This window comes from Mauremys mutica, chromosome 7 (genome assembly GCF_020497125.1).
Source record: "Mauremys mutica isolate MM-2020 ecotype Southern chromosome 7, ASM2049712v1, whole genome shotgun sequence".
NCBI lineage: Eukaryota > Metazoa > Chordata > Testudines > Geoemydidae > Mauremys > Mauremys mutica.
The window spans coordinates 39,576,313-39,602,879 of record NC_059078.1 but is presented as its reverse complement, the minus strand read 5'-3'; the positions used below and the strand labels follow the sequence as shown (position 1 = coordinate 39,602,879).

At 42.5% G+C, this 26,567-nt stretch overlaps 1 protein-coding gene and 1 long non-coding RNA gene across 2 annotated transcripts; both read left to right on the top strand.

Annotated features, from left to right (window-relative positions):
- Positions 1-1,665: 1,665 nt before the first annotated feature.
- Positions 1,666-26,209, top strand: LOC123374052. The gene is made up of 3 exons (XM_045023473.1): positions 1,666-1,674; positions 5,595-6,248; positions 25,751-26,209. The coding sequence occupies exons 1-3, from the start codon at positions 1,666-1,668 to the stop codon at positions 25,799-25,801; spliced, it is 714 nt and encodes a 237-aa protein (XP_044879408.1). The 3' UTR covers positions 25,802-26,209.
- On the top strand, positions 17,988-24,123 carry LOC123374973. Its single transcript, XR_006581273.1, has 3 exons — positions 17,988-18,785; positions 19,861-19,976; positions 23,283-24,123. It is a non-coding gene; the product is annotated as an uncharacterized LOC123374973 (long non-coding RNA).
- Positions 26,210-26,567: the final 358 nt, after the last annotated feature.

The window sequence follows — 26,567 nt, the reverse complement described above, 5'->3', positions numbered from 1 at the left end:
AAGCTGCCAATTCTGTGGTGGTTGCTTATTGTGACAGTGACTTCAGGCTGGATGAGAACAGGGATTTCCATTTGGCTCAGTTCAGCCAAATCCCTTGAGACAGTTCTATGCATAGTGGATTTATTGCAGTTGAAATCATTCAAAACCAGGAGATTAAAGCTTTTCATTTTCTCTTCACACCAGCATTTTGGCCTCGTTTCTATTTTGAAAATAAACTTTTGAGATAGGTTTAAGTCCTCTTCTCTCTCTCTTTAACCCATAGAATGCTATTATTTTTCTTCCCACAAACCAAATCCAAGTATAGGAGAACTTATATGTAGGTACTGAGGGGAGATTTACTCTGCTTTTCACTGCTTTCCATATAATGACAACCAAATCCTGAACTCCTTACCCATACATGCTTCTCCTTGAAATCATGAGTAAAAAGTATGACCAAAGAGAAGCTCAGGATCTGAATAGAAGAGTTATTGCAGATCAGGACTGATGATCACTGGTATAGCTGCATGATAGCAGCTTTCAAAGCACTGGCTCCCTGAACTCTGCCTGGCTCCAGTCAGTGCTGTTTGATCCTCACTTTCAGGAGCACCAATGAACTTCCCTGACAAATTAAGATGTGGGTACTTTTGCTTCTATCTCAGAGGAGGGGAGGAACTTTGAAAGAGTTATAGTGAAATTACATGAGCCAGCTGTTATCCCCACACAGCTTTCAAAACTGTTATGAAGAGATGGTGTAAAGGCTCCATTAGTCACAACAGCCAAACTGCTAGCTTAGACGGCAAAGACCTTGTCAAAGGTCATCACTTGAGTATTTATTTTGAAAGCTGCAGGAAACCATCTTAATCCCACCAGCAATCTTTCCCAGGAAGCAACCAATGCACTGCAGTTTATTAAATGCATGTGTACAACATACAGAAACTGTATGGCTTATTTTACATTGCATCTTTGCTACAAAGCACAGTGGTTGTTAATATACATTCAGATAGGTTCTCTGCAACACAACTCAAAAATACGGCCATAACTACACAGCAAGGAGGCACTGGCCCAGGACAGAACAACATGTTGTGTGTTAGGACACGTTTCCTCTGCTGAATTACTTAATACCATTCTGCATTAAGTAAAGAAACCTCAACTCTGCTGCTGAAAGAAAGACCTACTATGACACTGGAGACCCAGATGCCAGCTCTTGCCCAGGCTGCAGGCATTAGCTAAGAGCTGATAGTCTCATAGCTGGAGGCCAGACCAGGTAACCCTGGTCGGGGCTCTAAGGGTATGTTGATTTGTTCCGGTGTTAGTGTAGGGAGTGTCCTGAGTAGATGGTGCAGTTTCTTAGTGTATTCCTCAGTGGGATCTGAGGGAAGTGGCCTGTAGAATTTGGTATTGGAGAATTGTCTGGTGGCCTCCTTTTGGTAGTCAGACCTGTTCATGATGACAACAGCACCTCCTTTATCAGTCTCTTTGACTGTGGATGGAATTGCGTTCTGCACGACTTAGGTTATGAGGCAGGCGATGTTGTTTTTCCACAATTTCTGCCTGTGTACGTCGGTGGAAGCATTCTATGTATAGATCCAGACTGTCATTTCGACCCTCAGGAGGAGTCCATGTGGAGTTCTTCTTCTTGTGCTGTTGGTGGGAGGGTAACTGTGTATCAGTGGGCTATGGGTGGAGATGGCGAAAGTAGGCTTCCAGATCGCCGCAGAACTGTATCATGTTAGTGGGGGTGGCAGGGCAGAAAGATAGTCCCCGAGATAGGACAGACTTTTCTTCTGGGTTGAGTGTGTGGTTGGATAGATTGACGATATTGCTGGGTGGGTGAGCGGTACCACGGTTGTGGCTCCATGTGGCAGGTAGGAGTTTAGACAACTTACAGTCTTTTTTCCATCTACTCAGGACATGCCCTACACTAACACCGGAACAAATCAACATACCCTTAGAGCCCCGACCAGGGTTATTCTATCTACTACCCAAGATATACAAACCCAGAAATCCTGGATGCCCCATCATCTCGGGCATTGGCACTCTCACTGAAGGACTGTCTGGATATGTGGACTCTCTACTCAGACCCTATGCCACCAGCACTCCCAGCTATCTCCGGGACACCACTGATTTCCTGAGGAAACGACAATGCATTGGTGACCTTCCAGAAAACATCATCCTAGCCACCATGGATGTAGAGGCTCTCTACACAAACATCCCACACACTGATGGACTACAAGCTGTCAGGAACAGTATCCCTGATGATGCCACAGCACAACTGGTTGTTGAGCTCTGTGCCTTTATCCTCACACACAACTATTTCAAATTTGATGACAATATATACCTCCAGAGCAGTGGCACCGCTATGGGCACCCACATGGCCCCACAATATGCCAAAATTTTTATGACTGACCTGGAACAATGCTTCCTCAGCTCTCGTCCACTCACACCCCTTCTCTACCTACGCTACATTGATGACATCTTCATCATCTGGACCCATGGGAAAGAGACCCTGGAAAAATTCCACCACGATTTCAACAGCTTCCACCCCACCATCAACCTCAGCCTGGACCAATCTACATGGGAGGTCCACTTCCTAGACACCACGCTGCAAATAAGCGATGGTCACGTCAACACCACCCTATACTGAAAACCTACTGACCACTATGCCTACCTTCATGCCTCCAGCTTCCATCCCAGGCACACCACATGATCCATTGTCTACAGCCAAGCATTGAGGTACAACTACATCTGCTCTAACCCCTCAGACAGAGACCAATACCTACAAAATCTCCACTAAGCATTCTCAAAACTACAATACCCGCATGAGGAAATAAGGAAACAGATCAACAGAGCCAGATGTGTACCCAGAAGCCTCCTACTGCAAGACAAACCCAAGAAAGAAACCAACAGGACTCCACTGGCCATCACATACAGTCCCCAGCTAAAACCCCTCCAACGCATCATCAGGGATCTACAACCCATCCTGGACAATGATCCCACACTTTCACAGGCCGTGGGTGGCAGGCCAGTCCTCGCCCACAGACAACCTGCCAACCTGAAGCATATTCTCACCAGTAACTGCACACTGCACCATAGTAATTCTAGCTCAGGAACCAATCCATGCAACAAACTTTGATGCCAACTCTGCCCACATATCTGCACCAGTGACACCATCAGAGGACCTAACCAGATCAGCCACACCATCACCGGTACATTCACCTGCACGTCCACCAATGTAATATACGCCATCATATGCCAGCAATGCCCCTCTGCTATGTACATCGGCCAAACTGGACAGTCTCTACGGAAAAGGATAAATGGACACAAATCAGATATTAGGAATGGCAATATACAAAAACCTGTAGGAGAACACTTCAACCTCTCTGGATGTACCATAGCAGATCTTAAGGTGGCCATCCTGCAGCAAAAAAAACTTCAGGACCAGACTTCAAAGAGAAACTGCTGAGCTTCAGTTCATCTGCAAATTTGACACCATCAGCTCAGGATTAAACAAAGACTGTGAATGGCTTGCCAACTACAAAACCAGTTTCTCCTCCTTTGGTTTTCACACCTCAGCTGCTAGAAGAGGGCCTCATCCTCCCTGATTGAACTAACCTCGTTATCTCTAGCTTGCTTCTTGCTTGCATATATATACCTGCCCCTGGAAATTTCTACTACATGCATCCGACGAAGAGGGTATTCACCCATGAAAGCTCATGCTCCAAAACGTCTGTTAGTCTGTAAGGTGCCACAAGACTCTTTGCTGCTTTTCCAAAACAGATGGTTGAACAGTAATTTATGTGTGAGATTTAGCTGATCAGGTACTTGAGCACAAATGTCCAAAATGGTCAGAATGATTAAAAAACAAAACAAAAAAACAACCACCACCCCACTTTCTTAAGGAACTGTACAGTTACTAAATTGTATTTGAACATTTTGAATAGTCTTCAATAGCAAAGAGGTATCCTTAATAAGTGTATAGAAAACAGTTAGGTTTTTAACCACGTGCAGTTCGCCTGTCAGAATCTGGTCTTTCTGATATTGATACTTAGGAGTTCCACCACACCCTGCAATGTTAGTGCCACTGCATACTTACCAGCCATAAAAAAAGAACATATTGGCTGTTCCTACACCAAATAAGGATTACTATTAATTTCCCTTGCATTTGGCTGATACCAGCTCTGGACTACTCCTGTGGGAAATTGTTTCATTATAGTTCATCCTATGACACATACATGTTGATGAATACTCGGGTTGTGTAAATTAGGCTGGATGAGATAGCTTTGTTCCATCAGTTCTGTATAATTTAGATTAAAAAATACCTAGAAGAAATTGTTTCACAATCTACCAAGAGGGTTTAAGTGTATCTTTTTGTAGTACAATTTAAACAGGAAAGAACTGGAAAGTGGATGAAAAAGTCGTGTGTGATTTTAAACAGACCAGGGGGAAGAAAACAGAAAAATTACAATATAACATCTTTTAAATCTAACAGCTGTTTTTGTGTTTAACATAAAACAGATGCTCTGCATAAATCCAAATTATGAATGATTGCAATTTGTACAAAATGTGCAGTAATAATATGTTATGATAAAGCAAGACCCAGGGAATCTCAAATATTTTTGAGCACACTGTCTCCCAGGACGAACACACACAAACACAAACACTCTCACATCCTCTGCCATTTACATGCACACATGTTTATTCATAGCAAATAGAAACATAATCTTGCCACTACAGCATAGCATCTGGAGACAGGAGGTCACGGTCTTATGTCTGGCTCTTCCACAGACTTCCTGTGTTATCTAAGAGAAATTACTTAATCTTTCTGCATTGCAGTTTCCTAACCTGTAAAATGGGAATCATATCGTCATAAGTAATAAATTGATGTTTCAATGCACTTTAAGATGGTTGTGAGAGAGATTCTATGGAAGTGCAAAATCATCTTATTTATCAAATAAACAAATACAGTTACACCCTGGTGCTCTCTCTAAAGCACTTTTGTATTATTCATCCTAATTCAAGTACAAACTGCTTGGCTTTTACTTTTGTAAAACTGCTTGGCTTTTTTGTTTGTTTGTTTGTTTGTTTTATATTTGCTCTTCAAAATGAAATATATTTGCAATGCTTATATGGAAATATTTTCAAGCTTGCTTTTAGTGGTCTTGAAAAGCATGGCTTTTTGACCAAGATGTTCTTTTGGGTTCTTTTTTTTTTATTTTGATTTACATTTTCTGGAGTTTGTTTGTTCAACAAAAAGCCAGAAACCTCAAACTTTTTGCAGGAAATTATTAAAAACACCCCCTTTTTAAACCATTTCCTTCCCCCTCCCCAGTGCATTCACCTTTCCCGACCAGCTCTAGTTCTGGACCGATTCTCTGAGGTTCTGAGCACTGACACTGGGCGTGTGCAGCCCACATGTAAGCCGGGTCCAGACTTGCCTTTCAGCCTGGGAGCTCATCTTACCACCTATTGGAAGTGGGGGAGAGATAATTAGATCATCCGCTCCCGGTAGAGCTGCGAGAAGACGAAGACAAGCCATCGTTCCCATAGGGATGGGCATTTAATTTGGGCGTGGGAGGAAAATCCCAGCGAGCGAGCGTGGGAGTGTCTGAGCCCAGGCTAGCAGCGCAGAGGAGACGCACACTCATGTTCCGGCTTCCTTCACAAAGACAGAGAGCGCCGCAGGGCGCAGCTTCGCCGGAGTTACAGACAGGCAGAGCCAGCACAGACCGCAGGAACCAGCTGGCACGTACCTCTGCTGCACACGGGAAACTTCCTTCACCAGAAAGGTGAAGCAAGCCCGTGGCTGCAGCTGCGCGCGGCTCCTGACAGCAGGGAAGGGATCTCGGGGACTGAGCACAGAAGCTGCCCCCGGGCACGCACAGACAAAGCGAGCCAGAGCCGCCTCCTGCCCCTGCCCAGCAAAGCTCCCTCGCTGCCTGCCCGGAGCCTGCCTGAGAAATCAGAAGAGGAGGAACAGCAACAAGTGCGCTCCGGTCCTGTCCCAGCCCTGCGCCCCGGTCCCATCTCCTGTGCGCCCCGGTCCCGTGCCAGCCTCTGTGCGCCCAGTTCCAGCCCCTGTGCGCCCCTTCTCCTCTCCCGCTCCACCCTTTGAGCCCCACTGCCCTGCCTGCCTGTATCTGCGTGCGCTCCTGTCAAGTCTCAGGGCGCTTGTGCTCCTTACAGCGCTGGGGAGCTGGAAAGTTTCCCGTCCCAGTCCGAGCCCTACAACAGGGATTATCCAAGCCAGAAGAACTTCCTCCTTTTGTTCGGTAAGTATTTTAATCTCCCTCTCCCCCAGCCTTTCGTCCTTTCTGGGAATGTTATTGGGAGTCCCAGCGCGGTTCCCACCCTACCAGCGCAGGCTGCTTCTGTCCCAGAGCCGAGGGAGCCAGGGAACACTGGGAGAGGTGGACGGAAATGTAAACCAGAGAGCGCTTAGGTGACAGGACTTCGGGGCACACTGAACAGTGACAAACAGTGCCTTGGCCATCTTGAGATCAGTAGGCAGCAAGCCCTTGGTGGGGCAGGGATCGGGTCCCTGCAGGGCTGGGAGGGATGTGGACATGTGAGAATGGGATTAATAATGCTGAAATGGAACTACAGCAAGGATTGCAGTTTAAATAGAATCCCAGAGCTAATGTGCCCACTGAAGATAGCTGACACATGCCTAACAGTCTAGAAGCAGTGGGAGTGAGCTCTAATCTTTACACACATACCCCTCACCTGTCTTTTCCTAACATCTGGTCACTGGTTGGAAGGGCTTGATTTGGAAAGTATTTTCCCAATCCTGCTCACTGAAAGCAAATGGCAGAAGTTGTCTGTTGGGTATCAGGAACTCTTCCCAGCTAACACAGGTGAGCATACTTTGAGAGAGCGTGCACCATCCCGAATAAGCTCTTGGTTTGTATTAGGAATTGTGTTTTTGGTGTTAGTAGTTGCACAGTATAGAAAATGTTATTTAAAGTTTACAACTAGACAGAGTGGAGCGCTAATGCCAAGGCATTGGAGGTTTATACCATCACCAGATAAGCATGTCTCAAAGAATCAGGGAGTAGAAAGAAAGTGTTCTAACTTTGGTTTGCTGATTTGTTTGTTCCCTGAAATATGTTAATGAAAAATGTAGGCTTTCATTTGTAATTCAGCACAGAGGAAATCAAGCTAATTATTTTATGAACAAACATAATTAAGCTGTACAAATCAAAAGTCATGCACAAACTGTAATCAGCAACATAATTGTGGCAAATGCTATTGCTTTGTTCAACAAATCTAAGCACAAAATATTCTGACACATAAGTGTTTGAGTAGAACAGAAGGTCCTCAAGTCATGTTTAATATTGTATTATCAATTACTCTTTGGGTCTCAACAGAAGGTGACAAGTTATTGTAAATATTATGGTCAGTACTTTCGAAAGGATGTATGTGTCAATGTTGTAAACAACATCATGGATAATGATATTCTAGAGATGCCTTTTAGTGGCACTGTAATTAATAATGATTGCTGTAGTTTTCCAAAAGTATCTGATTTCACTCTGCAGAAGCAAGGACTTTTAGCTAAAATCCTGCCCTTCACTCAGAGCTAGTAGGGACTACATGTTTCCAGTCTAACCTCCTCAAACAACATTGCCCTGTGGTTTATGGCTAAACTGACAGTGTTAAATCCATGTTACTTTTAAATAAATGAATCTGTTTTGATATTGCAAGAATTAGATACACATTCTTCAGCCACTGGATGATTTTACATATCATACTGTAAGCATTATAATGCATTGGGCTAGATTACACTGCTCTACAGGCAAAATGCTTCTGAAATAAATGTGGTCTAACTTTACTAATTCTGGGTCACTGAGAACGAAAATGATGCTTAAAATTGTTGATTGGCTCTAGTTTTCAAGATATGCTATTGGGTCAGTATATACGACCCTTGACTTGGGAATGGCGGAGGATAAGTGAGTTATAAAGGGAAGGGATCTCAATTTAAACCAGAAATGACTAAAATAGATCTTTGACTGGATCTATGAATAAATCTATGACTGGGTTTGGACAGTACTTGCTTTTTAGGCAAAACAATGAATGATGCAATCTGAAGCTGGTATTGCGTCATACATGATATTAATTGCATCATGTTATTCCTAGAAGTCATGGATGATGCAATCATAACGAAGCTTACATCACTCTGCTGAACAAATTGCCCTATATCAGCTCTAGAAATCATACAGTGTTGTGCTCTCTTATTTGTCAGTGTTTGATTTTGCAAAGGGACACATTTCTGTTTAGCCAAAGTGAGCAGAGATGCCTCGTACTTGTGTGAACAGTGCAGATAACTTCTGCTATGTTTGTGGTGAAGTGACTTTTGCATCACAAAAGCGCAGTATAACCACTATGGTTAAGAAAGCCTATCACCTTTATTTTGGCGGCAAAATTGGAGATCAGGACAAGAGGTGGGCCCCATACATATGCTGCAACACTTGTGCAACAAATCTTCGCTAGTGGTTGAACAGGAAAAGGAAATCCATGCCTTTTGCAGTGCCAATGATTTGGAGAGAGCCAACAGATCATACCAGCAATTGTTACTTCTGCATGGTGCCTCCAGTTGGGAAAGGTGTGTCAAAGAAGAAAAAGTGGACTGTGCATTATCCAAACATTCCATCAGCTATACTCCCAGTACCCCACGGAGAAGGACTGCCGGTTCCTGATGCACCAGAATCATTCTCACTTGAGTCAGACGAGGAAGAGGAAGAGGATGAAACTTCTGATCCTGAACCATCAATGTCACAGGACCCACATTTTCTCCCATCCTCCTCCTCTGAACCACACCTCATAACACAAGGTGAACTGAATGACCTTGTTAGGGATTTGGAACTACCCAAGAGTAAGGCAGAGCTGTTGGGCTCCAGACTACAGCAGTGGAATCTCCTGGCAGGTGATGTTAGGGTTTCCATGTTCCGTGACCGTCAGAAGGATCTTGTCCTATTCTTCTTCATGGAAGGTGATCTTGTAGCCTGCAACAACATCAATGGTGTGATGGCAGCCCTCAACATCGTTCACGATCCAGATGAGTGGAGACTGTTCATTGATTCATCGAAGACAAGTCTTAAAGCTGTTTTACTGCATAATGGCAATGTTTTGCCATCAATTCCAGTTGGTCATGCAGTCCATATGAAGGAAACCTATGACAACATGAAACAACTTTTGAGATGCAACAACAACTACAGTGGCAGCTTTGTGGCGATTTGAAGGTTGTTGCTCTCTTGCTTGGTCTGCAGACTGGATACACAAAGTACTGCTGTTTTCTCTGCGAATGGGATAGACGTGCAAGAGATTCCCACTACATCAAGAAAGATTGGCCACTCCGACAGTCATTGGAGCCTGGGAGGAAAAGTGTTCAGCATCCACCACTTGTTGATTTTGTTACCACCCTTACACATCAAGCTGGGTCTGATGAAGAACTTTGTCAAGGCCATTGACAAAACACAAGCAGCTTTCAAGTACCTCCGTGGAAAATTTCCAAGGTTAAGTGAAGCTAAGATAAAGGAAGGTGTCTTTGTTCGGCCTCACATTCGTGAACTTCTTCGAGATGATGCATTTGACCATGCACTGTGTGGCAAGGAAAAGACGGCATGGAAAGCCTTCCAGTTAGTGGCAATAAATTTTCTCAGAAACAACAAGGCAGACAACTACAGGTTGTTGGTGGAAAACTTCCTCAAGGCATACAAAAACCTTGGTTGCAACATGTCACTAAAGATACATTTTTTGCACTCTCATCTAGATTTTTTTTCCACCGAACTGCGGAGCAGTGAGCGACGAGCACAGCGAGCGATTTCACCAGGACATTGCAGCAATGGAGAAACGCTATCAGGGTAAATGGAGCCCATCAATGCTTGCAGACTATTGCTGGACAGTGACAAAAGATGCTCCATTTAATGAATACAAGAGACAAGCCAAGAAGCGCCGAGTAGACACTGAATAGGACTAAACTATGTACATAATCGTTTTTTGCCTTTTGTTTCATAATAAATTTTAGTTAGATAACCCTTTTGCTGATTTTTAAAGTGTTACATAAACAGGACAGGTGAAATATTATCATGTAAAGCAACCATAAACACATGAAAAGACCTAGGTTTACAATTTATGATTAAAACTCTACTATCTACACAATATACATAGACATAAAATGTAAAAACTTAAATATCTTAGAAACAGTAGCCAATCAGTTGTTTTATTTGTCATATTTGAATTCAGCACATCAAAATACATAATAAATACCACATTTTATCTCTGAAGCAGACATCTTCTCAAAAATTGTAGACCAGTGACAAAACCTTACTCACTTGTGCAATCCTCATTCATGCCATACTCCCGTTGGAATCAGTTAGACTTCCCATGTGAGCAAACAAGAATTTGCAGGGTTGGGCCATTGATTTACACCCAATACTTGTATACCTGCAGGTTTGAAGATGTGCAAATACCCATGTTTCTGCCCAGGGTCTGTTGTGAGTCTACACTGATAGTATCTGTCTGTACAATTACCCAAACTGCATGTGTTGACATTTGCGTTTGCAAAAAAATTGCCCTTAAAGACTTGGAGATATAAATGTACAGTCTGGGTGGAGGCCCTTTGATAACGCAAGTCTTTATCCATAGTACAATGGAAGGAGTTTTAGCTTTAACTGAGAATTCCTTTGTTTATGGAGTTTTGTCAGACTTTTAAAGCTAGAGAAATGTAGTTTTTATAGTTTAAAACCAATAGGTTCAAGTGCTGAGGTTTGTCCAAGTTGTGCTTAGTACATCATGGAACACAGCATGGTTTTTCGTTCTCTCTCTTCTCCCTCAAGCCGGGGGCCTGATGATCACTAGGGTCCTGGCCACTCTAGCAATTGTTTTACTTTGAGATAAGTGATTGGTAATTAACTTGAGCTATCTGACACTTTTCTAAAGGCTGGTCTTGATACTGCCCAAAGATTTCTAACAGATACTAGCCTGAATCAAACATTTGGGAAATATGCACATTAGCCTTTACAAAAGTATGAATGACCTCAAGTTAATTACTTAAGACTATGTCTACACTACATACCACTGCCATTAGCATATAGGGTATGTGTAGCTACATGCTACAGTGAAAAGCCTTCTGCACCCACACTGTGAAAGGCTTTGGCTTAGGACAGACAGCAGGGAAGAGCTTCAGCAGTTCCCCAGTGCTGGAGCCTATCACTGTGTCTGGCTGGGAAAGGCGCTGACAGGGGCAGGCAGCTGGGAAAGGCTTTTCCAGCTGCCTCCCCTCTGCCAGAGCCTTTCCCTGCGGTGGGGAAAGTCTCCAGCAGCAGGAAGGCACCAGGACACTACACTGCTAAAAACAGCAGCGTAGGCGGAGGCACAGATTTGGCAGGTGGAGACTCGTGAAGGGTGTGTACTCGGGCACATGCCCTACTGCTGCAGGTGTGTCTGTGCTCATCTCGCCTAAGCCATGCCTCACCGACTACACTGCTCTTTATACCCAGGCTAGTTTATACCCAGGCTACCTGACTACACGCTGCCGAAAGGAGCACAAAGTGCAGCTGTAAAGGTTACAAATCCTTGTGTAGATAAACCTTAGGGTCCAAGGTGTATTTTAAAATACGTTAGCTAACACATTTGAACTAACTTGATTTAAACTCTAGTGTAGACAGAACAAACTGGATTTGAACATGTCCTATTTGGTCAAGGTGAACTTTGGGCTCTCCCGAGACTGCGCTTCACTGTAAAGTAGAGCAGCCTCTGCTGTATTTTTCACCAGCTGCCAATATCCCTCAAGGGCCATTCCAGCAATCAGGGATTGGGGGGCCATAGACACCACACTCCTTTCACTTGGCCATGCCTCACACACACTAGCTATAGAAGTCACTATTGTAGCTCCAGACCAGTGGCTCTCAAGCGTTCCAGACAACTGTGCCCCTTGCAGGAGTCTGATTTGTCTCGCCTACACCCAAGTTTCACCTCACTGAAGAACTACTTGTTTACAAAATCAGATGGTAAAATACAGAAGTGTCACAACACAGTATTACTTAAAAATTGCTTTTCTCTTTTTACCATATAATTATAAAAGACATCACTTGGAATAGAAATATTGCACTTACATTTCTGTGTATAGTGTATAGAGCAGTATAAACAAATCATTGTCTGTATTGTCGGAAAATAACTAGAATTGTTGTGTCCCTTTTTAAGTAAAAATCTTTAAGCTGTGGATAGCTTTGGATCCAGAAGCAAGCCAGAAAGCATCTGTATTAATGCAAATTATCTAACTGATAAGGTAGAAGCCACTGAAACCTGGGCTGCCTATGAAACAAATACAAGAAAATATGGGGTAATTCCTCTGTTTTGACTGAAATCAACAAAGGTATTTTCATATTTTAAGCAATGACTGACTGCTCAGAAGGGGTTGACCTCTGTTTTTTGTCTTTCAGATAATCATAGAAAACTGATGCCAGCTGAACAGCATTTAATGTACCATGCATTTACTGGCACAATAGGAATTATGTTTTGTGTTCTATGTCCTGTCTTGTGGTGTTTGTCTCGTGGCCAGAATTATTGTGTTTAATATTTTCATAGGATAGTCTAGTTTAAAATCAAACAGAAGGGTTAAATAAAAAAAAAGCAGATACAAGTTTTATTCAACTTGGAATACAAAGTGTTTGGATAAATCAGGAAAATGTGATATACTAAAGTCTAATACATTTGCTTAAGTAAGAGAAAGAAACTTCATTGGCCAAATCTTTTAATTAAAAATTGTTATTAAAATGTGCATATCAACAGTCTTTGAAAGCAAGCACATGAAAAGTTAACCCACTCCCCATATTGTACATGGGATCCTTCTGGCTACCTCAGATTTCTAGCCATGGGGCTGGGGATGGTGGAAAGCTATTGGACACCAGAGGTTGTACTGAGTGGACTCCTCAAAGTGGGTGTGCTTGTCCTGGCTTGTTGCTCCAAAGCTCTGTAATAAAGTTATTTTACTGGAAGGGGCACAATTAACTTTACCAGAATTTTGATTGCCTTTTACTTTTAACTCCTGCTTTCAAACACTGAAAGAAAACATCACTACTTATAGTGGCCTCTTAGAGCCTAATAGAGTTTTAATTACATAGTACTGTATACATTTCTTTAGCTAATTCAACTAAATTGTTCATAGCCAAATAATTGCAATCAAATAATTTCTTGCCTGGATTTATTTACAAACTTTTCAAAGACACCAAGAACTTTCCTCTTTAGCATTTTTACAAAGTTCAACTGCTGTTACCTCCAGCACTTACGGAGTTAACTTCTCACTCTTTCCTTAAACCACTTACTTGCTTGTCTCCCAACAGCCACTTTTATCAACTCAAATCACCATTTCAAGTATTGTCCTGGGTATTTGAAATCCCCATGCTTATACTTCCTTCTCCTTCCTTCCACTATGCCCTCAAAATTTTCCAACCTGTTTTCCAATCGCTCTATCTGTTGCCTGCCCGCCTGGGCTCGATCCTGCTTTTCTCGCTGAACCGTCCCTTCCATGGGCACTGGCTTTGTTCCACTACCAGTTTAGCTAGGCGGATGGGCTTCTCAACTAACCCCTACCCTTCCTGGTCTCTTCCCTTAAACATTCTTACTCACAAGGCTACCCGAGTTCTCCCTCGTGAGGCTTGCCACCTGGGCAAAAACGCATGGCCCATTGGCGTTTAACTATTCCATTTTCTCTTGTGGCAAACACACTGCTGTTAGGGCACATGCTGAGCACAAATGGTTACATTTTAACAAGTCCCTGAAGGACCGGTATTTGCTTAGCCAGTGCTTCCTTTTCTACCTGGAAGTCCTGTCTCAAGGCCTGCAACTTGCCCTGGGTGTAGGTTTGAGTTGCTGCCTGGTTCATGATCTGTGCTCTTAATTGCTCAATTTTAGTTATCAAGTACACATCTCTTCCCTTTTCTCCAACTACTCTATTGCCCAGTCCTGCTACGACTGGGGGCAGATCCACCTGCCACCCTTCCCGGTCGATCAGGGTGGAGAGAGGAATGCTAAACCCCTCTCCAGTTCTCAGACTTACTGCGGCTGAGTGGGCACACCTTTAATCATGCAATCCTCAACATATAACACCAACAGTACCAAGCAAAGCAAACATAAAAACAACAAGGGCACAACAAATAGATGGTGTAAATTCTGCAGGGCTCCCCACTTCTCAATTGCCCACCAAACTGTGACAAATTTCTGTTACCAATCTATCCCTTGTGTCAGGTGATCAGGCTGACACTGCAGGATCGTTGAGGGAAGATAAAGAAAACACACCATATAAATGAATTTTAAAACTTTATTAATAAAATAATAAAACAACAACAGAGAACATTGGGAATGCTCCCACATCACTGAGGAAAAACATTAATGCCCCAAGCCCTAAGCCATTTTCATACTCACACACGTACGTCCAGACTGGCCATGTCTGTGTATAACGTTCAGAGAAGGGGGAGAGGTGGATGGGAGATTATCCTGTTTACAGCTTGTCCAGTCCGCTCTTGGCAGTGCTGTTCTTTTACACCCTGGGATCTCCTGCGGCATCTCTTTCAGAGATTGCAGTCCAGGTAGGCTGCCTGTGGCTTCTTCAGTGTCACCAAGCCACACCGGCTCCAGGGTCGCAAAGGCACACTGCTGGATCTCACTGGACAGTTAAGCTTTGCAAATGTAATCTCAGTTCTGTAACTTGTATTGCCTTTCGTTTGCCTCTGTCTATATTTTTTCACAGCCAGTTGGGGCCGAAAGCAGTTTTAGATGGACTTTCACGCGTGTAAAGATTCCAATTGTCTGAATACCTGCAGGTTTTAGGACCATAATGTACATACATGAAATAAGATGGGGTACCCTTTGGGGGTGAGGTGGAATGCTTAGACTGTCCCCCACCCATTTTCCACTCACACACACAGGGAGGGTGCCCTATCCTCGCTAGCGGCACATAAACTAAGGGTCTCTCCCTACAGAGTACTCACACAGGAGAGGCTAACGAGGATGGCCACGACCCTCCTACATCTCCCTTCAGCAAAGAGTGTCGGCTAGTCTCAGGGAGACAGGCACCACTTACTCTGATTGCGTCCAGTGAGATGATCAGACTGTCAGTAGCCCACACGGAAAGGAAAGGGGAGGGAAGATGGGTTCACATGCTCCTAGACCCAGGTAGCTTCCTCGCTGGACGATGACAGGCCGAGTCAGCCACCATGGGTCGGATCTTCTACAGATCCTCTAGTTACCGGGCTTTCATTAGAGTAGTTCTGGTCACGAGCCAAACGACTTCGCAGAATATTCTGGGCGTCTTCCGGTAACAGCCATTCACACTGGTGTACACACACACACACACACACCAAGGCCTCTATTTCTAAATACCATGATGCATCTATACCTTACGTCCAGACTTGATACACATGAGGTGGTAACAACGCCTCTTGAGGCAGTAAAAACCCCTCAGCACCAGTGCACATCTAATGCATTTCCCTTATGCATTAACCTTATTGGGGGCGGCCAAACTAACATTTCCCCAGTACCGCATACAACTACCTTGGGGGTGGCCAAACTAACAGTTCCCCAGTACCGCATACAACTACCTTGGGGGCGGCCAAACTAACATTTCCCCAGTACCGCATACAACTACCTTGGAGGCGGCCAAACTAACAGTTCCCCAGTACCGCATACAACTACCTTGGGGGCGGCCAAACTAACAGTTCTCCAGTACCGCATACAACTACATTAGGGGTGGCAAAACTAAGTCCCCAGTATCACTTCAAACTAACCTTGTTGGGGGTGGCGAAACAGTTCCCCAGTACCGCTCTGCATCTGATCTTGCTGCACAGTCAATAAGTTCAGATGGCGTAAGCCCAACAGGGACAGAAGGCCCCACGGACAGTCCTCCTCCGATACCCCAATAGAGATTTCAAAAGGTCTCGTACCTCTCTTGTGGCGCCATGGGGTTAGAAGGGAAACGATCTGTAGCAGCTGCCTGTGTCTCAGTAGGCATTGCCATCCCGGACGAGCCCCCAAATTGTCAGAGAATAATAGACTTCTCACTTATTTGTTTGGGTACAGCAAAGTCAGATACTTTATTCTGTTTAGCAGCTACAGCAGGGAGAGAGTGCACTAGGACATAGGGTCTCCCCTTCCTAGACAGGTCTCTCAACAGGTAAACAATTACAGCAAGCATTTATACTTTTGTTACAGACAATAAAAAGCAACAGCTGCATTCTGTTTATACATAGGTCATCCTGATATCTTGTTTTTCTCACTTAAGAGACTCCAGTCTACATTTCGTATTATTTACACATTATCTACACAAGGTCGAAACAACTTCTCACACAGTTCTTTTCCACTCACCTCACACAATCCTCGCTTCTACAAATCTTGCATTATTAGGGTTACAGCTAGCCTGACTCTTGCTAACAGAGACTGTCTTGCATTAAGATCCCCTACAAATCCCTGTCAGTTCTTTCTCTACTTCCACAGTATGAAATTGTAGTTTGTCTTTTTCCTTGCTTGACAATTGATTTCCTAGGGGTAGTTTAGTGTATATGTGGCTAAGATCAGCGACAACATTCCTTGTGTTGTTCACAGCCAAAAGCTTTACCACTTGGACAATGAATGATTATATAATAAAAGAGACACACTGTAAAAAGCTGATAGTTGTGTTCCGTGGACAATCTCATTGACAGCTCTGAAGAATTTGTATAACATAGAAATCTCCCTTGTTTCAACTATCACCAGAGAAAAGAAAATACACTAAAGCCCCACTCAGAACAGTTCTAGCATAATTTCTTAAATGTAACTTTTAAGATTTGTACAGTGAATTTGGTTTTGTTTGTTTTCATGGCATGGAGCGAGCATTTTTTCACATGTTAAATAATCCATCAGAGCACAAGCAACACACATAGGATTTTAATTAATTTTAATTGGCATTGAACAGGATTTAGGAGATTCATATGAGCGCTGTACAGTAAGGGATCAGTTCTTCAAACTATAGAGTGCCTGCTGTGCAGTGTAGTGCCCTTGGCTCCTGATTAAACTAATCAGCTTTGAGCGCAGTCTCCAGCTTGCAGGGTCTATACTTGGCCAAATAGTATTTGCCAAACCAAAATTTTGCCATATTTAGGCCATTTTAGGTTCACGATACAGAAATTGTTCCCAATGTCTTTTCTATTATTATTTAATTTATATTATGGTACCACCTAGGGAACCCAAATGGGATTACATCCACGTTATTCTAGAACTGCACATATCATGAGACAATCCCAGCACTGTAGGCTGTAAATGTAGTCACTGTTCACAAGTATTACCAGCTTGCTTGGACAAATAATTGTCAGACAATGGTTGGTTTGTGATCTATTCATAAACTATTCACTATAACTATGTGCCATTGATTATTCACAATTACTGGTGTGTGATTGGTCACATGGTATTATTTTTGCTCTTTTGATTGGTCAGTGAAGTGATAACCAAGAAGGAGAATGAAGAGCAAACATCACACTTTTTTGGTAAAACTTTGAGAAGCTTTCTGGGTACTCACATATAATTCCAAGGTCATCTCTACATGTTATACATAATGAATACTATGACCCACTGAATTCAATGAGTTATTTATCTGTATATAAATATGAATTTGTAATTATTTATAGAGATCTAATTGTTCCCAAACAATCCTGTAAAATTGTTACATCATATTAATTATTTCATTAATCAAAATGTATCGGCTATACTCACTATCTCAATAAACATGCTGATTAAAGATGGGACAGAAATGGTTTTCCCATCCCATGAGAGCTTTTGAGATTTCACAAAAAAATTCCCATCCTGAATCCAGGTGAAAGAAAAATGAAATGTTGGAAGTTTTCATGAAACAATAATCTCCCCCCCACACACAAAAAATGGATTGGGCCAATCAAAACCTTTTGTTTTGATCATTTTGAAAGGTTTCACTTTAATGTCAACTTTTTTTAGCCTTTTTTTCTTTCAAAACAAAAAGTCATTTTGAACCTAAAACCAAAACTTTTCATTTTGAAAATGTCAAAACAGGCCATTTTGATATTTTCAAAACTTTTTCTTTCACAATTTTTCAAATTGGGAGAGTTAGCAAAATTGAACCTGTCCCATGAATAGTATCAGTTTTGTGAAATCAGTATTTTACAACAAAAAAAAGTTTTATTGGAAAATTTGGAATGAGCTCTACTGTTAATGCTTCTAAAGCATAACAATTCTAGTAAAAGAACTCTCATTCATTATAGAAGGCCCCAACCTTCTTATGACCCTAAATAACACTGTCTATGAATCTTCTTGTCTAAACTGTCAGTGGTAATCCCCATGTCTATCATTAAATAAGTGTGTGTTTCAGTATTCCAAGAATTAGTTGTGCATTGTTCAGCCAGATGGATGCACATTTTTTTCTTCCTCCACCTCCACACATACCATTCAAGTGCTGAGAGTGGTTTGGAATGCTCTGTTGGTTCAAAACACCTAGTTATTTTTCCTTCCATTTGTGATATGTGGAAAGACTCATTTATTTTGTATATAGTAACTGAGGCTGGTCGGAAAATGGTTTCAATTTGTAAAAGCAGCTGCGATGTTTCATGAGATTTGTAGTTCAGGTTCCTCATGCTTCCTTTCTCCTTTATATACCAGGCTGCCTGATCATCTCCCACGAGGCACCACATTTTGGTGTGGAGAGTCTTGGTGTGGAGAGGCAGTGCATTGTGGGAGTAACATGTCCATGATGCATCAGAGGAGATGAAGTTGGGCTGAGGAGTCAGGCACACAAAGGAGAATGGAGACATAAGGTAACCAAATGTCCTCTCCCATGAGGCACCACAGCAGCATTTTTCAATCAAAATATTTAGATTTACAGCCTAAAACCATAATCCTTTCTGACTCCTGCATGCGACCGGTTGAAGCTGTAAAGGAGATTTGATTACAATCACTGTCATAATGCAGAATTGCAAGTGTTATGAGCATGGTGAATGGAGAATGTAGGCTATCGATTCTGTTCTACCCTCGCCAATGAAGGAAGGGGATGATCAGGGAGATTCATAAATTTGCAGACTCACAGATTCTAAGGCCAGAAGGAACCACTGCAACCACCTAGCCCGATGCTGGATTAAAGCATATTTTTTAGAAAGCTCCCTTATCTGGTTTTAATGATGATGGTGAATACACAACCTCTCCTGGAAATTTGGTCCAATGTTTCATTGCTATCACTACTAGGCAATTGCATTTATTTCAAAGTTGAATTTGTCTAACTTCAGTTTCCAGCTGTTGGATCTTGTTTTGCCTTTATCAACAAGGTTGAAAAGTCCCCCACTATCCTATCTTTTCCATGTGTAAGTATCTATACACAGGGATCAAATCACCTCTCAGCCTTTTCTTGGATAAGGTGATAAGTTGAGCTCTTTAAGTCTTACATCATAAAACTTGTTTTCTAGCCTCTGGATCACTGGTGTGGCCATTCTTTGCCTTCTCTCCAGTATTCCCTCATCCTTCTTGAAGTTTGTGAACACCAGAACTGGACACAGTATTCTAGTAGTGGTCGTATCCATGCTGTGTAAAGAGACAAGATTACCTTCCCTGCTTCTACTTAGTATTCCCCTTTTTATACAAGCAAGGATTGCATTAGTCCTTTTAGCCACAGCACTGCACCGAGAGCTTATATTGAGGACATATTAACTATAATTAATTAATTTAATTATATTCTTATATACTCAAGTTGATAAAGTGAAAATGAAACTACTTTGATCTTATTCAAATGAAAATATTTTGATAAGGTTGAATCAAAATGTTTCTATTTTTCTAGTTTTGCAATACATTTCAAATTTTCTATTTTTTTATTTATTATTATTCCAATTCAAAATCTTTCAGGTTCTGACCAACTCTACACTGGAGGTGGGTTCTTTTCAGTGGCAGGTAACATGATTCCAGAATACTGTTTGGTAAGGCCCTGTGGAATACCTCAGGATGAAAGTTAAAACATAAATGTAAGTTGTTACTAATACTTGATCATATTTTCCCCAACACATCGGTAGTCATGAGCCAGTGATCCACATTTTTACATTTTAGTTTGATATCATATATTCTTTACCTGCCTTTCACAGGCTTGTTGGGAGCTTTAATTCATTAATGTTTATGAAATACTTGGAAAACTGCATATTAAAGGCTGTACTGTTCTAATGAGACCTGCTAATGATGATGGAGGATTCCAACTGTCACACTTCAGCAACAATGATAGGTAAAAGCATCAGGATTGTGTACAGGTCATAAAAGAGACAAATTTAAATCAAGGAAGAAAGTTAATTATTGTTCCATTACCTGAACAATAGCATTAACTTGAATATACTGCTAGAAGAACTGCAGCCATAAGGTTTAAAAATGAAAAGTTTTCTACTAAAGTAGGTAGGTTTACAGACAAGGTCTATATTTTTCATTTAAATTCTCTAGGTTCAGAATATCTGCAGTATATTTTACAGTGGCACAATACAAAACAAATGTTCCTTCTCCAATGGATCAGTTGATTTTTGAAATCTGTTTAGGATTAATGCTTAATGTTAATATAACTAGTTGGCATAACTGATATGCCAGACCCAGAAAAGTGCACAATATCATGTTTTAATGATAACATTTTGAAAATTATAACATTGGGGAAATGCTGCATGCACTAGGTTAGTAAATTTACCAAACTCGCCCTACACACTAGCTGCAGAAATAGCCAAAACCTCACATTCAGCTATGATCAGACTCATTAAAGTCAAGAGTCTCAAAGAGCTATGGCTTTACTGCACAAAATGTGGGGGGGTTACGTCAAGATAGCAGACTCAATGTAAAATTTTAAAGGACATAAACCCGGGGTAGATTTACACCTCAATATGGCTAGTACTTAGAACCCCCTCCAGGGTTTGTATCAGATAACTACACTGAAGTAAAAATTACCTGTGCCTTGTCTGCACTCTGATTTACATTGAGGGTATGACTCACAAGGATAAAAAACCTGTGGCTGGTTCGGGTCAGCTCAGGTGGCTTGTGCTCTGAGGCTGAAAAATTGCCGTGTAGACATCTGGGCTTGGGCTGGAGTCCCAGTTGTGGGACTCTCCACCCTCACAGTGACCCAGAGCTCAGACTCAAGCCCGAGCCCAAACAGCTACACAGCAATTTTTAGCCCTACACTCAAGTCAGCTGACCTGAGCCAGCAGCAGCCATGCCACTGGGCTTTTATCCCTATGTAGATGTACCCTGCGAGAGCTTTCTTAAGTTAGCTATCTCCATGTAAAAACACACTTATCTTTTTGCAGGGAAGGTAGACCCTCAGTTTTCTACTCCTGAATTATTATTCCACATAATTTAACACTGGAAGCAAATACGTATGGGCCAAATTCTCTGCTGCTTTATCTCCAGTAAAGTTACCCATCCACAGAGAATTTGGCCCAGTAAATCGAAGGGAAATCATTATTGTAATATCCTTTGTTTTACTGACATTCTTATAAATATAGAAAAACAACAAGGAGTCCGGTGGCTCCTTAAAGACTAACAGATGTATTTGGGCATAAGCTTTCATGGGTAAAAAACCCACTTCTTCAGATACATGGAGTGAAAATTACAGATATAGGCATAAATATATAATGGCACATTCAGAGAAGGGAGTTCTCTTACAAGTGGAGAACCAATGTTGAAAGCCAATTCAATCAGGGTGGATGTGGTCCATCCCCAATAATTGATAAGGAGGTGTCAGTACCAAGAGAGGGAAAATTGCTTTTGTAGTGAGACAACCACTCCCAGTCCCTAGTCAAGCCCAATTTGATGGTATTAAGTTTGCAAATGAATTGTACCTCTGCAGTTTCTCTTTGAAGTCTGTTTCTGAAGATTTTTTGTTGAAGAATGGCTACTTTAAATCTGTTCTTGAGTGTCCAGGGAGATTGAATTGTTCTCCTACTGGCTTTTGTATGTTACCATTCCTGATATGTGATTTGTGTCCATTTATCCTTTTACATAGAGACTGTCTGGTCTGGCCAATGTACATGGCAGAAGGGCATTGCTGGCACATGATGGCATATATCACATTAGTAGATGTGCAGGTGAATGAGCCCCTGATGGTGTGGCTGGTGTGGTTAGGTCCTATGATGGTGTCGCTAGAACCCAACCACATAGGATTGGCCCTGATTCTGAAAATCCTCTTGTAAAGAACTCTCAGTGACAACTAATTATATTGAAATTCTGTAAGAACCATGCTGGTCCAATATTTTTATTTCATTTTATCAATTCCAACGACTCCTTAGAAGATTTCTACTATTTCTTCTAATCTGTGTGAAGTTAGAATACTGAGTTTTACCCATCTCTGGATTAAGGTTATTCCAGATTTTACAATAATAGGTGTTTTTGAATTATGATCTCTAGTTAAAATGAAACTCCCTCTGTTTGTGGACAGCCTAGTTCTAACAGAAACTGTTTATGACCAGGAAGAATTCAAACTCACATGCGTTGGAAACGGGGATGTGACTTGATAGTTAAAAGTACCAGGATTTCTTTCTTTTCATGCCTTTGTTCTTTTATTTGTAATTCTCCACTGTTAACATATGGAAATCACTTAGGGACAGGTTTAAATCAGTGCTGACACCCCAATATTTTTCCATTACTTGAACAAAAAGATTAATTTAAATGTACTGCTGGTAGACCTGTATTTATAACGTTTAAAGAAAGACATTTTATACAGAAACAAGGCTCTTATGATCCAGGAAAAATAACAGTGCTGGGCAAAGAAAGATTTCAAGATATTCTGTTTGTAAAGGTGGATTCAGTGTTTTGTTTTTTTAATAAAGGCTGATGCATCCAATTATGATGGATGACAATGGCTGCTCAGTTTTAAGAATGATGCAATAGTGCAGAAAACCCTCTCATTTATAAGATAAAGTTAAAGAAATTAACTAGCCACATTGCTTATAGATTTATATATTAAACTGCAACTGAGATTTCATCCATTTATATCAATTGTTCTAATATTTGGTTGTGACAGTGCTTCTCTTCTGAAGATTTCAACACTTCACATGGTGGTGAGACATTTCCTCATTCTCCAGTCATGGTTATAAATATGATGAGCTGGAAATCGGTTTCCCATAAATTAAAGCTCTCTAATCTTCAAAGCATTGGAGCACTTTCTGCAACACTAAGATTTATTCCTGAGAGGATCTCATCCTGTTAGAGCAGTTTCCATTCCTCAGCCACCTAGGGATGGTGTAGAGCTGTCACTTGCTCAGTAAGCACAGGCCATTCAACGTTTTTTTTTCTTTTTGAAACAGACAGCAAAATCCTGGCTAAGCTCACCAAGAGTGTGCCAGGATAGAGGAAAGGTGGAGCAGTCATCGAGCCATTGACTCAAACCCCCTTGAGGCCATGGGGTTGTGTGGAGGTATATCAGCCAGCCCCTTCCTAAAATTCAAGAGTCTATCCTCCTTCACTCCTGAACAGGGGAAGAGGGACAAAGAGGCTCCCTAGACCCTCCCAGCGCCATCATGCAATGCATTGCATGGATTTTACACACTAGCAAGAGTCATTCAGCAGTAACACTCTAAAGAAGGACTGCTCATGCACACTGTAGGACAAGTATGCACGATTTTCTGTATTGGATAGGGCCTGGGTGGCCAACCTGAGCCTGAGAAAGGGCCAGAATTTACCAATGTGCATTGCCAAAGAGTCACAGTAATATATAATGATTATATATGTATATCTATATGTTTGTGTGTGTGTGTGTGTCTGTGTGTGTGTGTATGGGACTTCTGGCAATCTTTGCTTTCAACAATTCCCTTGAAGTCTGGCTGTCTTAAGTGGCTGTCTCTCAGAACAGATCGGTGCTTGGATTTCACATGTTTGATTGTCGAGACAAACTTACAAAGATAGGTCAAGTCAAACATTGAGATTAATTTTAGAGCTGCACCTCTGATGTTGGGGTATTTATCCTTTAATACAGGTTTTCAGAAAGTAAGGGTCTCCCTGTGTCTTCTGACCAGATTTCAAACAAGCTTCTGTACTCCTCCCCAATGAGGGCAGTAGTGCTGAAATTGACATTGCTGGTTCGAATTAGGGTTAGTGTGGACACAATTCAATGTTATTGGCCTCCGGGAGCTATCACACAGTGAACCATTGTGACCGCTCTGGACAGCAATCAGAACTTGGATGCACTGGTCAGGTAGACAGGAAAAGCCCCAGGAACTTATGAATTTCATTTCCTGTTTGCCCAGCCAGGAGCGCTGATCAGCAGAGGTGACCATGCAGTCCGAGAATCAAAAAAGAGCTCCAGCATGGATTGTATGGGAGATACTTGATCTGATCGCTGTATGGGAAGAGGATTCCATGCTATCAGAACTACATTCCAAAAGACGGAATGCTAAAACATTTGAAAAAGTGTCCAAGGGCATGATGGAGAGAGGACACAATAGGGACTCACTACAGTGTCATGTGAAAGTTAAGGAGCTCAGACAAGTGTACCAGAAAACCAAAGAAGCAAATGGATGGTCTGGTGCAGAGCCGCAGATGTGCTGCTTCTACACTGAGCTGCATGCAATTCTGGGGGGGGGCCACCCACCCCGACTGTGGATTCCGAGGAGGGGGTACTCTCAGCCATGCCTGAGGATTTTGCAGATGGGGAAGATGATGACGAGGAGGATGATGGACTTGCGGAGAGCACACAGCACACTGTTCTCCCTAACAGCCAGATCTTTTTCTCAGCCTGACTGAAGTAGCCTCCCAACCCTCCCAAGGTGGTATCCCAGACCATGAAGCCATAGAAAGCACCTCTGATGAGTGTACCTTTGTAAATATAAAACATGGTTTAAAAGCAAACGTTTTTTAATGATTAATCTGCCCTGAGGACTTGGGATGCATTCGCAGCCAGTACAGCTACTGGAAAAGTCTGTTAATATGTCTGGGGATGTAGCAGAAATACTCCAGGGACATCTCCATGAAGCTCTCCTGGAGGTACCCCAAAAGCCTTTGCAGAAGGTTTCTGGGCAGGGCAACCTTATTCCGTCCTCCATGGTAGGACACTTTACCACACCATGCTAGTAGCAAGTAATCTGGTATCATTGCATGACAAAGCCTAGCTGCGTATGGTCCCGGTGTATGCTGGCATTCAAGCAACATCCATTCTTTATCTCGCTGTGTTATCCTCAGGAGAGTGATATCGTTCATGGTAACCTGGTTGAAATACAGGAATTTAATTAAGGGGACAGAGGTGGCCGTTCCTATGTGGCTGTTTGCCTATGGCTGAAAAGAAATCCTTCCCTGCAGTTAGCCAAGCGGTGGGGGGTGGGGGGCATTGGTGTTGAGTTGTTTGCATTTAGCTAGCAGGGATCTTCCCTGATACCAGCCCCGCGATGGGGGCAGGGGTAAAGTGATCATCCCAGAGAATTGGAACGGGGGGTGGGGGGTTAGTTTGGTTTCTGGGCTGCACATTAACACGAAAACTGCAGGACTCAACTGGCTTTGCTTGGTGTTGGAAAGGAGAGTGCTGCTTTTATGAGGATTGCAGAAGCCAAAAGACAATGGCTTACCATGGACACATGGAAGCCGAATTCTGTTGCCTGTGTCTGTGATCTCTAACACCAAAGCCGCAGGCACTCAATATTAAGATGCAAAATGTGGCCTTGTACTGAAATCACATGTGCTATGTAATGTGAATAGTGTTGTTCACCGTGAAAGGGTACACACATTGTTCTGTAAAATGTATCTTTTTAAATACTTCTCTCTCTTTTTTCCCTCCCTCCTGCAGCTGCAAATTTTTCAAGCCTCCTTTCTCCATCCCGAAGGCTATCTCAGATAAGGCGGCAAAAAAAACGCATGAGAGATGAAATGTTCTCTGAGATCTGCAGTGAAAGAGCTCATTTGAAAGAAGAGAAGGACACAGTATCAAAGTACAGGAAAGCGGCCAACAAATGTGAGGACAGGAGGGATGAACGCGAGGACAGGAGGGATGCTTGAGATGAGAGGGGGTGGCAGGAAGATCAGAGGAGACAGGATGCAACACTGCAGCTCCTGTGGGATCAAACGGACATGCTCCGGAGTCTGGTGGAACTTCAGTAATGGCAGCAGAATCACAGAGTGCCGCTACAGCCCCTGTATAACCACCCTCCCCCCTCCCGATGTTCCATGGCCTCCTCACCCAGACGCCCAAGAATGCAGGGTTGGGGGAGGCTCTGTGCACCCTGCCACTCCACCCCAGTGGACAGCCCAAGCAAAAGGCTGTCATTCAACAAGTTTTGAAGTGGCCTTTTCCTTCCTTCCCTCCTCCCCTCCTCCCACACCCCACCCAGGCTACCTTGTCTGTTCTCTCCCTATTTTTATAATCAATTAATAAATAATATATGGTTTTAAAATGATAGTGACTTTATCTCCTTTGAAAGCAAGCTGTGATCGAATTGGGGGAGGGTGGTTGGTTTACAGGGAATGAGTCAATCAAGGGGGCAGGCTTTCATCAAGGAGAAACAAACAGAACTCTCACACCGTAGCCTGGCCAGTCATGAAACTGGTTTTCAAAGCTTCTCTGATGTGCAGCACTTCCTGGTGTGCTCTTCTAACTGCCCTGGTGT

What these genes read in the sequence shown, in the direction of transcription:
- LOC123374052 (XM_045023473.1), top strand. An exon ending in GAACTTCCTCCTTTTGTTCG is followed by an intron (nt 6,249 to 25,750) that starts GTAAGTATTTTA and finishes TCCCTCCTGCAG; the next exon opens with CTGCAAATTTTTCAAGCCTC.